The sequence below is a fragment of the Apus apus genome, chromosome 4 (genome assembly GCF_020740795.1).
Source record: "Apus apus isolate bApuApu2 chromosome 4, bApuApu2.pri.cur, whole genome shotgun sequence".
NCBI classification, from domain to species: Eukaryota; Metazoa; Chordata; class Aves; order Apodiformes; family Apodidae; genus Apus; species Apus apus.
Window position 1 is genome coordinate 91,244,530 of NC_067285.1, and position 16,926 is coordinate 91,261,455.

Below are 16,926 nucleotides of genomic sequence, written 5' to 3' on the forward strand. Positions count from 1 at the left end.
AGGAAAATTTATGATATTGTAGGTAATTTTAATGATATACATAAAATACTGCTTTTTAATAACAATAAAACAATACTTGAAAAAAAAACAACATTGAAGAAGAGACTTAGGTGAAATTTCTAGAATATTTTATGCATAATACTTCAATTCTGCCAAAAAGAGAAGCCTGACTAACATCTTCCTAGCTTTATGCTTGGGTCACTAAAAAAACCTCAGCAAAGGTCACTTCAAATTTATTTCTTGCATAATTTCTTCTAGCTTACACTATCACTTTTCTTTTTAAATTGAAGACAGCTCATACAGCTTTTCAATACATACTTCCCTTTTTTAGTTACAGAATAATCTTCTAGGGTGTTCATACAAGTGTATTAAAAATAAGCAATCTACACCAAATCAATTGCTTATATTACTCATTTGATTTGAGAAGCAAAGTACCTAATGTAATAAATGTAAGGATAAAACCCCAGATTTGTTAAAATTTGAACTCACCAACAGCATCGACATTAATGGCTACCCTGAGCGCTGTGACAGTTTTATACTAGCATGCTAGCAAAATGCTCCAGCTGTGGACATAGCCTATGTCAGCAAGGTTTTGTTCATACCCGAACCTACAGTATAACCTAGAAGTATAATCGTTCTGATAGTATATACTATTTAATTGAAAACGAAGAGGAGTTGATAGCTAGTCTGAGTTCTTCAGCTCTAAGGCAAATCTGCATGGCCACTGAAGTTTGGCTTAGAAAAAATATTAAATGCTCAGTGATGGCTTTGTTTATTTCATCAGTACAGCCTTGTTTAAACTGCACTGTGTATCCCACTCTTACAGTCAGATGTCTGTTGTGAATTCCCCAATCCATCGATCCTGAAGCCTGAAAAGAATAATTTTATCTAAGCCTGGAACTCACAGCCAGATTCATGTCTTGTCTGGCGACACCCTTCTAGATTTCCAAATCATTGCCTGATACCTCCTAGGTGTTCCTCACAGCTCCCAGTCATTTCCAGTACAGTATTTCTGGGCAGGCCACCTCAGTCCCTCCGCTGTGCCCAGCAAGGCCCCAGTGACACACACAGCCCCTGCGGAGAAACCTGCCCCTCCACCAGGCTGCTTCCAGCCTCCCGCCTTTCAGAAAGGCTCTACAGAAAAAGCATCCGAAATTTTAAAAACTGGCAAGAATGATACTTCTAGCTCGTTCGCGTAATAGTCAGTTGAAGACCCTAAATTAGTCTTGGTCAGTTAAATGTCATCTTTGCAGCTGTCACACACCTTCTCGGAGCAGGGCAGGAATCTGCAAAATGATTATTCTAGCCACCTGTATCTGAGACATGCAGGGCACATAATGCAGATTCAAAACAGACAGATACATTCTGCTTTGCTACTGACTTTCCAGACATGCCCCATCTCTTGAAAATATGAAAGAATATTGAATTACAAAGACATTTTTCATGAAAGGACTTCCTGAGTTGGCTGGCGAGGGCTCCTTCGGTCTGCATATTCAAGTTTCTCCTAAAGATTTATAACTAAATTAACGTTTGAGAAACTCATCTGCCAAAAACGAGTAAGAAAAATCTGGACTTCAATGCGTGGATGCTGCTCTTCCCGTCTGCCTGAAGAAGGGCTATTCATTCCTATCAGCCACAGCACCCTTCGTGCGGCCACAAGCACCGTTCCTCCCTTTTTTTTCTTATTTATCACGCCGACCAGACCCCACCACCGACCACCAGCTGCCCGAGGGTCCGGCCCGACGAGATCGCGCAGCCACGAGCAGTCCGGTTCCGTAAGGAAGCACAAACATGCCTTTCCCGCTCCCGCTCACGGCGCTGCCGCCCGGCAGCCCGCAGCCCGCCGGCTCCCTCCCTGCGCAGCAGCGCGGGCAGCCGGCCTCCCGCCGCCCAGGCCTCGCCCTCGCAGCCGGCGACTGCCCGCGCCGCCCGGGAAAGGAGCACCGCGGCGCCGGGGCCCGGCCGGAGCGCGGCCCTCAGGCCATGGCCCGACCGCTGCGGGGCTCCGGCCGCCCAGCGGGCAGGAGCGCTGCGGCGGCCGCGCCCGGCCCCGCGCAGCAGCTCTCGGCGGGCTACGAGACTTGCCGGGCGGCCGCGCCCCCGCCCCGGGGCCGGGGCTGGGGGATCCGGGCTGGGCGGTGCTGCGGGCCCGGCCCCGGGCCCGAGGGCGGGCAGGGGGAGGGGGCGGCGCGGAGCCTCCTCCCGGGCTGTTCTTCCCCGGGCGGACGGAGAGCGGCACTGTGGCCCCGCGGCGCACGCTCCGCCGGAGCCTCCCCCTCTGCCGAGCCGCGGCCGCCGCTGCCGCCACCGAGCAGCCTCCCCCTCCCCCCAGCCCTCCCCGAGCAGGAGCCGCCGCGCCGCGGAGCAGGGAGGCGGCGAGAGCAGGCAGGGCAGCGGCCGGCGGGGGCGGCGGCGGAGCGGCGAGGACCACCCGGCACGGAGGCTGCTCAATGCTGCACCTTCCGGAGCTGCATGAGGTAAAGGCGGCTCCGCGTCCCGCTTCCCCCCGTCCCCGTTCCCCCTCTCCCCGCCGCCCGCGGCCGCGGGGCTGTGTGCGCGGAGCTGTGGGGCGGGGGGGGGCTCTTTGTGGGCCCGGCCGAGTGCGGGGCGGCGGGGCGAGGAGGGGCGGCGGGGCGAGGGGCTGAGAGGACATGAAGTTGAGGGAACAAATGGAAAGTGGAGAGTGGCCGGGCCCGCTCCCCGGAGGGGCTCCCGCCGCCGCGGGGGGGCCGGGCGAGGGGCTCGGCCTCGGGCGGGGGGGCCGGCGGGGGTGTTTTGTTTGTGCTCGCCGCCGCCTGCCTCCCTCCCTCCCTCCCCCTCTCCTGTTGGTTTCTCTGCCTCCTGATAGTTTTGAGGCCTAACTGTTTAGGCCTCGTCTCCCGGCTCCGGGGCCGGTGTACCGGCTCGGGAGCCCTTCCCGGGGACGGGAATCGCACGCATGCCCCACCTCGGGCCGTAACGGGCCCTCGGCCGCGGGGCATCCTTCGATCGAGCCCGGAATTTCATTGTAAAATCGTCGCCTCCGAACTCGGAGTGTTGGGCTGGAGCAGCCCCGCAATGAAAGGAGGCGCCGAGGGGAGCGGAGGGGCCGGAGTTGCGGGGAGCGGCGGCGGGCCGGGCCTCGGCCCCGCGCTGTCCGGGGCGGGGGCAGCGGCGGGGGCACAGCCGGCGGGGGCATAGCCGGGGCCTTCTGCGAATTGAGGGTGAGAAATGGAAAAAGAGGGTTAGAAAGTCGTTCCTATTCCGCTGAACTTTTGTTTTCTGACCGATAGAGGCCGGTAGAGGACTGTGGAGAAGGAAAGTTTATAACCAGCAGCACCAGGATGGACTTCCCTGCTACCCAACCAAAACCTGCTGCCGACGGTAAAATCATCTACTATCCTCCTGGAGTGAAGGAGATTACGGACAAAATTACCAACGATGAAGTAGTTAAACGGTTAAAGGTGAGCAGTCCTGTCTACCATCCCCTTCCCTGCAACTTTTTGCTTCTTGAGGTAAACGTCTCATCATAGGAGAGGAGAATTGCCAGAGTTGCCTTTTCATAGTTGAAACATCTTGTCTGCAGACCTTTGTGGGTCTACCACTTCGTTGCTTTTCCTTAGAAGAGGAGTAATTTTTGTAACTCGTGACTGTACTGTTGTGAGTTCTCCAGAGCCGGAGTTGATAATTTAAACACCTAATTTATATGTAAAATGTATCCCCACTGTCAGGGAGAGGTCTGAAGTGGAATCACAAATCTTAATTGCTTTATATTTTACCAGAAATTTTTGATGGTAAGCTAGAAGGTTTGTGTGGGTTCCAGCACTGTAAGCAAGCATAGTCAGGTGGGGGAAACAAGTAGATCCAGTTGAGGGTATTCTTGACTGAAAAAAAGCACTGTTCATGAACAGTGAGGATTAATTTTTGGAATATGTAGATAGAATATTGAAATTATTTCATATGTAAACCTGTTTAAGATGTTGCAATTTGATATAATCAATTTTTTTTTCTTTTTGGTATAAGTACTGCTTGGCAAAGTTGCTAGATTTTCACAAGCAAAAGGCACTATAATAAAAGCATCTTCTTAGCTTGATGATATAGCATCCCGAGGGTCTGTGAGGCTTATTTCTGGTTTGTTGTTGTTTTTTAATCCCTTTTTCCACTGTCAACGTGAAATACTGCTGTGATACAATAGTATTATTTCTTAACTCTATGCTCAAAATAGAGAATTAAGTTGAGCATTAATCAAGCATCAGCACAGCTTCTTTGGTAACACCATGGTCTTCAGACTAGAAAGTTGTTGTAACCTGGGATTTGTTTCTGTGCCCAGGGTGGAGATGTAGTAATGATTTTTAGAGAGGGGAAATATTCTCTCCTCTGATGGTCTTTTCCCCATCCCAACAGTGACCCACAAAGACTGAAGAATAAAAATTGGTCTTTTCTAGTCAGTTAGTACACTGAAAAATGTCTTACGTGTAAGTGTGAAGAGAATGTAGGTTTGGTGTTTTGCTTTCAAAGCAGCAAAGTACACGTCAGTTGTTTCATTGAAAACAAACCTTAATGTCCAATTACAGTTTTGAAAATTATTGAATGGTCTAGTCCAGCCTAGTATTTTCCAAAGTCTGGTGGAATATTGAGAGTTACAGAGGATGATCATAGAGTTTTGATGGTTTGGACACAGACCCTGAGGGAGTCTGTGTAGAACGGGGTGTAGTGTGGTTTTGAGGTCCTAACTGAAATGGGTATTTTACTTTTTTGTCCCAGTTGTAGAACTTGGAGTAGTCACCTGTGCCATTCCTAGATAATAGGAATAATAGAATTTCAACATCGTGCATGTACATTTTGCTGAATTCATATGTGTGTTGGCCATCATTTTCAGGCAAAGGGCAGATTTTTTGGTCATTTTTTAATGAACTGTTTTTCTGTACTTTTTTAATGAATATTTTAATGAATGGTTAAGGAATTCAGATGACCTCAAGACTGTAGACTAATTTTAAATGGGAACAAATAATTGTTAGTGGACCTAAAATTACTGAAACAACAGAGGTATGGGTTTTTTCCTCTCGTTTTGGTACTGCTTAATCTGAGTTTGAGGAATTTATTTTGGTCAGATACTGGCTTTACTGAAGCATCAAGAAAACCAGAAACACTGTACACTTTAGAACTAAACCAACAACTATTTTTTCTTTATGTTTTTGTATAGACATATGTATATAATCTTTATTTATTAATTCCATGCTTCCTGATACCAACGTCATTTGTAAAATCAAGTTCACTTTGATACATGCAATATTATGATGATATAGTGCTTTGGATGGAAATGCTTGAGAAAGTTCAGTTAAAGATAGCTTTCCACAACTTTAAATATGACTTAATGCTAAAAGCCAGTTATAGCAGAATGTAAAAATTCAGGCATGAATTAGTCCTTCAAATTAGGTTTTTTACCTTCATTATGCATGACTTAAAGATGCTCTGTGTCACTTGTACAGAAGATGTGTGTGTAACTTGGTGTTTTGTCCAGCAGGCTTTGTGTCAGTTTCTTCAAATCTGTGTTCTTTTAGCTTATTGAAGTCATGGTCAACTTAATTGGTTACAAATTTGTGTCTTTATTAGCAATTTTTCTGATAGCACATCTGTATTTTTGTGTCCAGACCTCTTCTCATGATGAAGGCTTTTCTTATTATTTGAACTTGAGATGTTCTGGGCACCTGTCCCGGAGTGCCTGAGCAGCAGCTTTTGTGCCAAGGACTTTGAAAAATAATGTTTTTCTATCCTTTCCCTCCTTCTGCTTGGGGTTGCGGGTAATAAAATGTAGGCCAGATTCATTTGCAGTGTTTCGATAGATCTTTATGATAATATTAGCACTGTCCTGAAAATGGAAATCTAAAAATGTTAAAATCAACATGTACTTTCTGAGCAATGTAGAAAGGAAAAGCCTCTGGATTGCATGTGTGATGAATGAAACACCCATTCAGGTGCTTAATGGAGTCAAAGGTTGTTCCTGTTAGATTACGTTGGTGGGTTGATGCCTTCTTGGCGTGGGACAGTACGTGATGTATAATTTCAGCTATTGATGAAGTGATTTTAACAGTGGTGTGCTATGGCTGGGGACAAGTGCCCATTTAATAGATCCGATTAATTTTAATCAAATTAAGCAGCTAGCATGTAGCAGAGTGTTGAAGCTTTACTGTACTTTGACTACAATTTTTATTTTTTTTGTTGTTGTTGCTAATGTTCCTCTTTGCAGTGCCTCTTTTGACATTACATAGTGAGTAGTTTCAGGGATATAAGTCAAATGCTTGTCAATTTAGTAAGACTTGTGGGGAAATGTGATATATTTTATTTAACCAAGCAATAGAAATGGAAAACAGTAAAAAAAAAATTTAAGGCACCCAAGTAGTCCTTCAGTTCCAAAATCAAGTCAGCAACTAAATAAAAGTTGAGAAGAATTGTACTGGCAATATTATATTTCTTCCTGTAAGATAAGGAAAGTTGAAAAAAGTTTTAGGAACTCTGCATGTGTTTCACTGCAAAGTTTCTCTACAACTGTTGAAATTTAAAAAAAGTGGACTGTATTTTACTGCCGTGTCAAACTCCAGACATGTATATTGTTGTCAGTAAACTATTAAATCACAGATAAAACTTTATTTGGTCACACCAGAATGTTTTTAGGTCGTTTATATATAAACCTTGTCATAATTAAGAATAAGATTAATAGTAGTGTACTTTATTGTGAGGTACACTAAAAATAGCCCCATAATCCAAAATGCAGGGTTTCTCAGAGACTGACTTAAACAGCCTTTCTAGGCAAAGCCAGAACTGCCACTAAAATAAGTTTCTTTCCCTGCTGCATGTCCAGCCTCTGTTCTGTACAAGCATTTTGTTCTACTGCATGCCAGAATGGGTGGGTGAACAGATCTGGGTTGAAACTTAGGAGGAAGAAAAAAAATAAACTTGTGTTAATTTTAGCCTAAATGGTTTTCTTGATTTATCTTGAGAGCTCACAAATGCTTGTGCTGGCATAAGGGGAAAAAGCAACTGCTTTCTGTGGCAGTCCTGCCTTAGAGTGTTGAAGGAACTTCAGAGCCGATTTGAATGTGAAAGTTGGGAGGTGCTACCCTTTGAGATAGTTCTGCAAAAACAGTGCAAGATCCCCCATCTCCATCTTGCCTGCTGGATTTTTTTAGGTAAAAGAAACACATAATGATGAGTTCAGATATAGCTTTGTAGTGCCCTCAAGTGTATGGCAAGTCTGTAGAAAAAAGGAAAAACACTTAAAGTCCTGTGTTTTGTGCAGAGACATCAGTGTAAGCAGTGTTAATTAACAAAATCTGTAAAAAGCACATTTAATCAGACTCTAAATATATAAAAGTGCCAAAAAAGGCAGTTTCTGAAACCTTCCAAATGAAAAGAGTGATAAATTAGTTTCAACATAGAGATTTTTAACAAAAAACCTGTCTTTGTGAAATTAAGGGGTTTTATAGGCTAGAATTTATTAAGGGTGATGTAGTTCTCCTTTGTCATAGCTTGGGTTAATATTCTGTGTTCTGATTTTTTGTTAGTTTGGGAGAGGGATTTTTCTTTTGTTTTTTCAAGCAGTGCTGTAGTCTTGTTGCTTTTCCCATGGTGACAGTACGGCAAGACATTTTCTCTGAAAGTTACTTTTGATTTCCACACACCCACCCTCCTTTTCCACCTCTCCCCAGTTCTCCTGTCATCCCACTCCAAGGCCTAGCTTGTGATTGGAGAAGTTAGCACTGCTAGTGTGCCTTGAAGTCTTTGTTATCTTGTCCCATGGCACTTCTCAGTTATCTGATATGTATTTTTGCTAGAGTGAAACAAACACTGCCTCTCCTTTTTCCCTTTGTCTTTTTGCATGTTCCTCTGTAACCTCTTTGTAGTTTGGCCTGTCATGTGTTTATCTTTGGAAGATTATCCTCTTATCACTAGAAAAAGTTAATGCTAATAATTTGTCATGTTATCCACAGATGTTTCTTAGACATTTGTTACATAATATTAAAATTGAGAGAGGCTGTTTTTTTGCTACTTAAATGTTTTGGAGTAGGCTGGATGTACGTGAAATAGGAAAAAAAATACTCTTTATTCACTGCTGTCTTTCTGTGTAAGTTAATGGCCACTCTGTGAGATTGTGTGGTTAGGTGGACCTTCAATCTGACCTACCTATGCTTAGGTAGTTATTTTGAAGGAAACTAAGAAAATACAAATTAGAATGGCATCTGGGAGAAGAAAATACACTAGAATTTGGTAAGTTTGAGGGGAAAAACATGTACATATTAATTGTGTTGGATTGTATTAGGTAATATATACTGATTTAGATGACAGGTATTTTCATGACTTAAACTTCTGACTTGCATGTCTGTACATGCTTACATTTAAGAATTATAAGTAGTTTTGTGGAGGTCATATAGTGAGGTTACAGAAATGAACCACAGTTAATTATTCTAACAATTTTAGAACTATCATTAATTGCATTTAACTGCAGACTGCATTTTGCAGTGTTCCAGCTATTGCTGGCCACATAAGCCTAAAGCCAAATTTCTCATTTGATTTTGCTCATAGTTTAATCTTTTTAATTAGTTTGACTCTTGTAACAATCAAGTTTATCATTAACTAGGACAGGCCACTAGTCAGCGAAGAAGAAATCTTGTTCTTATTTTTTTTCCAATGTAATATTAGCTGTTTGCTTTGTAAATGTCCCAAATGTATTAGTTCTTAGAGAAATAGACAGTGTAGATTCACCCAGATGATGAGACCCTTTGTTTTTGTGTCTGATAATTCTCTTTTGTCACAGAACACATCAGTAATTAATGGCAATTTCACATGTACAGTATTATTCTAATAGTTTCCTGGCAACAAGAAGATAAATATATTGTGAAAGAAGCCACAAATTGAAAGGGAGGGAGTTTGCTGAATTAGGAATGATAACTTCTGATGATTGACCACCAAAACAGACAGACTAGTTCTGAAGTCCTTATGCCCTCATTTATTCTGTTGTAAACCTCAAATAACTGTTAATTTTATTCTAGTGCTAATGCTTTTTGGGGATGGCATGATGTTAATCCCAGTTTAAAAAATGGAAAATTAAGAGCTAAAGAGTGGGAAAAAAATAAACCCAAACACCAGAAAGACAAGCTGGCTTCAAATGCCTGATCAGTCATTTCTAAAATGTGACTTCTGAAGTGACTCTGCATTCTGTTTCACTTTATGCGTTCAGACCACAAGTTCCTTTGATTTCAGTTACGTTTCTGAGCACCTAGCAATTCTGTAAATGAGGTCTCATTGTTTCTGCTTAAGAAAATGATAAATAGGTTCTGTGAAAACCATGTTATAGGTTAACAGGCATCATACAGAAACTTTGTGATAGGTGGGAGGCTAACATACAAGTTTTCAGACTTAACCATTTTAAAACATGGCATAGAATATTCCTTTCCTGCGGTATTTTCCTTCAGTGATAGTCTTCCAGCTTCAATAACAGGGGTGGCCTTCGGGCAATACGCTCTTCTCCCAAACAACCTTGATTAACACCAGAGCAAGTCCTTTCTGTGGACTGCATGAAATAATGGCTTTACGTTTGTTTTCTCTTTCTTTCTTCTTTTATGGGGGTGGTGGTGTTTGTTTGTTTTAAGGGAAAAAAAAAAGGGTATGTAATAAGCAAATACCATATTAACATTAGAATTCACAAGACTGACTAGAAGTTTGAGAAGTATAGGCTTACCTTTGAAAAGAGATGAATTCGAGTTGTTGTGATAAAAGCATACAAAACAATGAATGACAGTAAATTAGGAATTTCTGTTTTTGCCCACCTATCCTAAAGAAAGAGCATTCATTGAAAATGAAACTTAAAACATTTTTGAAGGCTAAATATATCTTACTGGAAGTTTGCAGCAGTGCTGAACTGATGTTGTTTTCAGTAAGTGTGATGTGCTTTAATCATATAAATCACCTTAGGTGGGTGCGCCTGTCAGTATGTATTTTTATGGTATAATAATGTGGGAGACTTCTTGTGTATTCCAGTATTTTAAATGAAGTTTGGATTAAAAATCTTTGTCATATCACTGCACTCTTACAAGGAGTTTGTATGCATACGTTTGGAAAACAGCAGCAGCCTTAGGTATGCTCAATGTCATAAAGGAAGTACTCATCTCACAGCAGCGCTACGAAGTGCAAGAACATCTTCCCTTGGTTTGCAGACAGTAATATGGAGATGATTGATAGGAAAGGAAATCAGACATCATCTGAGGTTGTTTTTCTTCCTTGTCTACTTGAATCAATTCATGTTACCTTGCCTGCTTACTGCCTATGTGCATCTTTTGCAACCAAAAAGAAAAAACAGCAGACAAAATATCGAGCAGACCATTTGTTCACAGTATATATTATAGCCATTTTGGTAGTTAAAGAAACCAAACTTTTGTGTAGTCCTCAATAAACATTCCTTGTACATGAATTTTTCCAGACTGAAGTATCTTCTTAATCCCAATTGTTACCTAGAAATGTAAAACACATGCTTATTATTGGTGTCACTCAAAGCAGTGTGTGTTTCCTGGCTCTGCAGCTGTGGTAAACTAATGAACTGTATTCCCACTGCTGTGCTGACATCGGAATTTGGCTGTTGCAAAGATGTCTCAAGTGTGATGAAGCACTGTTGAAGGTAAACAAAGATAAAATTGGCACAGAGTATGTTCCTGCTTAGGAAGGTTGAAAACTTTGTGGTACTTAGATAACATGGGATAGCCTAAACATATGTTTTATTTATGTGAGACAGGTGATACATACTTATCTGATGGAGGTGTCAGAGCTGCAGTCTTAGGATCAGTTTTACGGCCATGGAAAAATCCATTCAAATTTACTGCGAAGACTAGTCAGCCTTGTTAATGTCTTAGTTATTCTCAAGTGAGTTGCCGTTTCTTTCTAGTGTTGGGTGATATTACCTATTCTTAATGGTACTCCGTTGTCTTCCGTTAATAGAGCCTGTCACCTTTTGCTGAAACAGTATTGGGCATAGTCATTAACAATTTTAGGCCTTATATTGTGCTTTTAGTCTTGTATTTTTGTACCTTATGGTAGCAATTGCAACATCAATCTCCAGGAGGTTTATAAAAATTTTCAGAACTGTTGATGCAGAGAAGAAGTTTTTTACTGGCAAAATACATTTATCAGTTTAAAGATTTATATCTTCTCTATTTACAAATACTTTTTTTTAACTGATACAGGCATAAGATGAAGGAGAAGGAAAGAGAACATTTTTTAATGAGTTTGGAGAAATAAAATTTCTGGAGTCTTTCCCTGCCCCCTTCTTTGCTGGCTACAGCAAACTGTTAAAAAAAAAAAAAAAAAAAAAAAAAGTTATGGTAGAGTTTAGTTGTGCTAGCATTTGCTTGCAGTCGTCATAGAATTCCCTTTCCTGCAGATCAAAAGCTATTCCCTGATGGTCAATCAGGTTATCCATAGAAAGTGAAAAGAAAGAGACTACAGCTGCAAAAGAACGAGAATTCTTTAATGCACCTAACATGAGAGTCCATTGAAAGACAAACATCAAACTTGAACTTATTAAGAAAATCTTATTGCCCAAGAATTACTCTCTCAAAAATTTAAAGAAAACGTATTTGTGTTTTTTCACAAATCTGATAGTACTTCTTTCTGAACAAATGGTTTAGGCTTGCTTTTCTAGTGAAATAAGGTTTTTATCTGATCAGCCAGTCTAATTTCTTTGTTACTGATCTTCCCTGAAGTTAGTTCAAAACTTGCTGGCAGTTGGACAAACGTTTCAGAGATGCAAGATTTGTCTAATTGGTGCTGAGCAGAATAGAGTAATCCAAATTCTGTTCATACAAAGAAAAATGGACCAGCACTTCTAAACATTTCAAAAGGCAGCAGCCTGTGTGCTAGCTGAAATTAATTAACTGATAGTAATATCACACGGGTGTTTCAAATGTTGGGGATGTGCTGCCCCCTCCCCAGCTCTCCAGGCACAGCACCCCAAGAGAGTGGGCAGGTAGTGCAGGATGAGTGAGGGATGAGAGTGATGAGGAACAGATCTGTTGGAAACCGGCTGTCATTGATTTTACTGCTTATGATAAAACTCATTTCATATAGCAGCAGAAAAGGAGATAAACAGCTAAAATAACAGAAAAAATTTTGTACTTTTTTAACGCACAGACTGGTAGAGGGCTTTGAGTGTTATTTGAAAATACTACTGTTTTTTTAACTTAAAGTGGTGGTTTAACAACTAAAAATTATACCTGCGTTCCTTGATGATCTTGATGAAAACTGCTTATGCAATGCGCCATTACAGAAAGGGAAATGAAAAAAAAAAAAGCACACCCCAAACCACTCAAAAGACTGCCATTAAGTTCTTTAGTTAACGTTTGCCATTTTATGTAATTTGTTTTTTTCTGTTTATTTTGGGTGCTTAGAATCATGATGGCGGTGCAAATGCTGAAGCAAAATGTGAACGTTAGAGTTGGACTTAGGAATAGAAATAAGAATATAATTAAAATAAGAAGACTTGCAGTTTGATCCTGATGATGATGCCATACTGTGGATATAAAGTTTGTTAAAATAAGTTGTTCCTTGAAAAAAAAAATCTGATTAACCCTACTTGTGTTACCAATTTATTGAAACGAAAATGCTGTTGGATATTTCCCTTTAAAATTTTTACTCTACCTGCAGACAGACAGCATAGTCCAAGTAGGGTAAATCCTGTTATTTTAATATAATTTTGTGTTTTAACTGTGTTATTCTGTTACTGTTTGAAAATCTATGCATATACTTAATTATCAAAAATGCAGTAGTGGCTCTCCATATAAACTCGTGATTGGAATTGAATCAAACCATAGTCATAATGTAGTAGAAAATTATTTTAAATTAAATTTTCAAGAATATAGAAATAATTATTGTGATGTAAAAGAATAAGACCTGATACTTGGACACTTAATTGTCACTAACTACAGTGCCTTCCTGTGGGGTTTAGTCCTGATGTCCTAGTCAGTTAGAAAGGATATTATTTTTCTTTAAAAACTTTGTTTACATGGAACAGTGAAGAGGAATCATTGAGAAATCATGCTCCTTTGTTCATGCAAAGGCACAATGTATTGTGAAGGGAAGTGTGATTCTTAAGGTGTTGTAGTAATAAACATAAACTCAGTACTGATTTTTGATAGTAGAAACAGAATTTAGTATTCTATGGGGAGATGGAAAAGGTAACCCTATATGTTTTTGACAGGTGGCTCTTTCTCAGCACTGAATTGCTGCAGTTAGCATTCATTCACTTAAAACGCACAACAAAGAAATGCAAGGCAGCTTTAAAGCTTTCTGCTGGAAATACTTGTTTATTTAAATACCTTATTCAGTCATCCTTTGTAAATGTACTTGGCATGTGTAACTATTTCTGAAAAACTTCTAATCAATCTCTTCTTGAAAGCTCCCACTTCTGCTATTGCCAGTAAAATTCCAGTGGCAAGAAAAGAAGTACTATTTTTGCTTGTGTGAAGTCAGTAAATGAAGGTCTGGGAGTTGCATTTGTGAGCTGTTAGTGACATTTTTTCTTACAAAATGTATGTAAAATATGAAAGTAGGCATAATTCTGCAGCCTAAGGGAAACCAGGAAATACGGAAATAAGATTTCAGCTTTATTCCAGTTGGAGCTGGTAGTCTAGACTGCTGTTAAATCATGAGCCTTTTGCTTTAGGAAATGGGAGGGTTCACGAAGTACTAAAACTGTATCTTTTTAGAATGTATGTGCATTAATCCAACTGGAACTACTTTGATGGGAAATCTAACAAGTTGTTAAAAAACTCTTTCTGAGCTGGGAGTGAAAACCAAGTCAAAAGCTGTTCTTAAACCTCATCTGAGAAAGCGGGGATGGCATGTAGTGTTTTCCAAAGTTACGCGCTTTCAGTCCTAGCCTTTGCTTCTTTAAAGGTTAAAACACCCTCAGTCATACTGCGAAGTCGTAAGGCTGCCATTTAATTTTGTTTCATTTTGAGATCTTTGCCTGTTGTTCTTATGTAGGTTCTTGTGCAAATTACAGCATTCTGATCTGAGTTGGATTTGTTATGTAGATGAAAGCACACTCATCCTAAATTGCAACTCTGTATGCCACACAGTTTCTGATGCTGAAATTGGTTTCTGGTACTCACACAAATGGGTTTCTCCGCTACTTCCTATCTAACAGTGAAGCTGGTTTGAGAGGCATTTTCAGGGACTCTCTTACACTAGTGTTGTCCTCTGAGAAATCCTATTACAAAGCTGCACCCCAGATCACACCATCTTGAGACTTCATTGTCACTCCAACTTCAGTCTGTATGTAGGCTGTGATGAGTTTAGGTTTCTGTATACTATCTGATTTTACACTGGTCAACACTACTTAAAAGTTTGGCATCATGCAGCATCTCCATAAAATGAATTTAAAACTAGCCAATCACCTCAACATCTTATAAATTACAAAAATATTAATTACAAACATTTTTAGAGTCTTTGAGGGTTTTCCCACTGCTTTTTTTTATAATCTTTATTGATCTTCTGCTCAAAAACAAAACTATGGGCAAAATTAATTTCATCAGGAAGGTGAAAAGGTGGAAGGGCAAGCAGTGACAGGTTAGTTTTACAAAGTTTTGTTAGTCAGTTTAGTAATCTGAGCTGACTTGCAAAGCGAGTATTCTAACATAGTCAAAAGCAAGTTAATTTATTGAAAAAATAATTTTTAAAAAAGCAAGTCCTCTTTACAGACTGCCATAACTGTTTTTTTCTGAAGATTGTCATCCTGACACTGTTGTACCTGGCACTGTTAAGTTGATGCTGGTACTGAAGGAAACAGTTACTCATCCCCACCACTGCTGCCTTTGCTGTTCAGGGAGAACATTGATTCAAAGTCGTGTGGCTTATTTGAGTAAGCAGCACTCTCAAAGCCATAGAAACAGTTTGTGAAGAGGAGGAAAGTAAAAAACAGGCATATAGTGACTGTAGGCAGGAAGGGGGAAAGTAGTGTACTTAGCTGGAAAGGATGGCGTTGCTACACCAGTAGCTGGAGATTGCCTTTAACCGTACACTGCTGGTATGTGCAGCAGCACGAACACCCAAGCCAGCACTTAGAGCCAGTAAGTACTCTTGCCTGCTTGTGGGTCATCCTTTTCCATACGCCATCCCAGGTGTGCCTGTGGGATACAGAACTGTGGAAGTGATCACTTTTTTTTTTTTTTTTCCACCCAGGTTATTTTTAATTTGAATCAGTGTGACTTAGCAGTCACCTAACTACCCCCTGCTTGTACTTGCAGAGGCTGTATGACAATCTTGGGGTGGCAGAACCATTGCTTGGGGTGAAAGCTTAATTTGGAAAACTGTGTTTATTGGGTTTGACCTTATTAAATCAAGTTGAAGGTTCATTAAGATGAACCCTAAGATTGGACTGAAGCAGTCCCACCCTCCCCCGTGCATTTTGACAACCACGGTGAGCTGGATCAAGAAGCACATCTATCTGAAAAATAACCTGGCCAGACAAAGGGATTTTTCGTAGTGTCACTCATCAGTTGTAGGCATGCTGGAGTAACGGAGGGACAGGTCTGGCAGAATTGGGTTGACTCACTCTGCTGTAAAACTGCACCCCAAGAAGTTCCACAAACATCCCCCACCCCCTCAATTTGGTAAGGCAATGTCTGTGCACAAAATGACTGTGTCCCTTTTTTTCAGAGAGCTGCAAATGTTAAGTGCAGTGAATGATGTACCAGCCTTCCATGTCTGAAAAAGAAACTAATATAGAGAGGAGAATGTTCTCTGGTTAGAAACAATTGAAGTCAGTGCCACTTTTATATGCAAATGTGTGGACTGTGTTGGTGCCAGTAATTTCGAGCTAACATGAATGTTGTGGAATCTGCAATGAATTTTCTAATGTGTTAGCTGACTGGCTGCTGTAACAGATAATGGTATTCATACTAATACATGATTGCTTTAAAAATAACTTGTTTTTATATTGGAGTTTGAAATTGGTGTAGTTATATTTAGTGAGACATACTTACATACACTTGGCCTTTCTTTAAGAATGCTTAGTTTCCTCTTTTTTTCACCCTTGTCTTTTGCATTTGTACATAAAAAATAATTTGAGTTATCAGTCTTTGTCAGGCCTCCGTAAGCCCAGTGGCTCACAGTTCTGTACCAATATTATGATTACGAAATGTGGTCTTTGATGTTTAGACTGGTCACTTGCTGTTCTGTAGTCCAAACTACTGAGTCTTGTGCTGTGACTGGGACTAGAGTAGGTGGTACAGGACAGTGCTTGCAAACAGATTTGTCTTCATGACAGCTCACTTTTTTTTTTCCTCTTCCTAATCTCTGCTGTCGTTGATAGTTCTTTACACAAGGACTTGTGCTAACTTACAGGACATGTATGTGTCTGTAGGGGAACATGTGTGTGTCTAAATACACAGAAATTAGTATTTTATTTCCAGATAATCACCCATTCAAAAAAATTGTACTGCCCAGCAGACAGGCACCATAAATAGCTTTTTCTCCCTCAAGCATGAACTGATAAAATGCAAGGAGTAGAAATTTTTTTTTTTTTTTTTCATCCCAAAGGCAGCATTACTAACACTCCACGGGGCTCATAGGCACAGACCATGATTTTAGGGTTGCACATGAAGCCCTTCCAGACTTATTCATAGAAGGTGAAAACCCTCCTTCTTTAAATGTTACTCATTAACTCATATTTCTTAAAGTTCAGGGCCTGAGAGTTGTGCAGAATAAATTGCTAAGGACTCCTTGATAGGCTGAAAAGCTGTCTGCTGTTAAAAAAAGTTTCATCATAGTTTTGTTTATTCTTTAGAGAGACAGTGTTTACAAAGAGCTTGCACTTCTGTGGAGATGTATGCATTGAAATTCTGTGGTTGCCAAACTTTAGCCAACCTTAGAATTGAATTTTGCCTGGTTTTCTAGTAG

General features: G+C 40.6%; 1 protein-coding gene across 4 annotated transcripts in view; it reads left to right on the top strand.

The window, feature by feature from the left end:
- Positions 1 to 2,233: 2,233 nt before the first annotated feature.
- PDS5A (PDS5 cohesin associated factor A) overlaps positions 2,234 to 16,926 on the top strand; it is an 81,113-nt gene continuing 66,420 nt past the window's right edge. For 2 of the 4 annotated variants that reach the window (XM_051619856.1, XM_051619858.1), the window contains exons 1-2: positions 2,243 to 2,477; positions 3,273 to 3,443. In XM_051619856.1, coding sequence (XP_051475816.1) covers positions 2,451 to 2,477; positions 3,273 to 3,443 — 198 coding nt within the window. In that variant the 5' untranslated portion in view covers positions 2,243 to 2,450. Of the gene's footprint in view, positions 2,478 to 3,272; positions 3,444 to 16,926 lie in introns of all 4 variants that reach the window. The other 2 variants (XM_051619857.1, XM_051619855.1) reach the window with 2 other exon arrangements.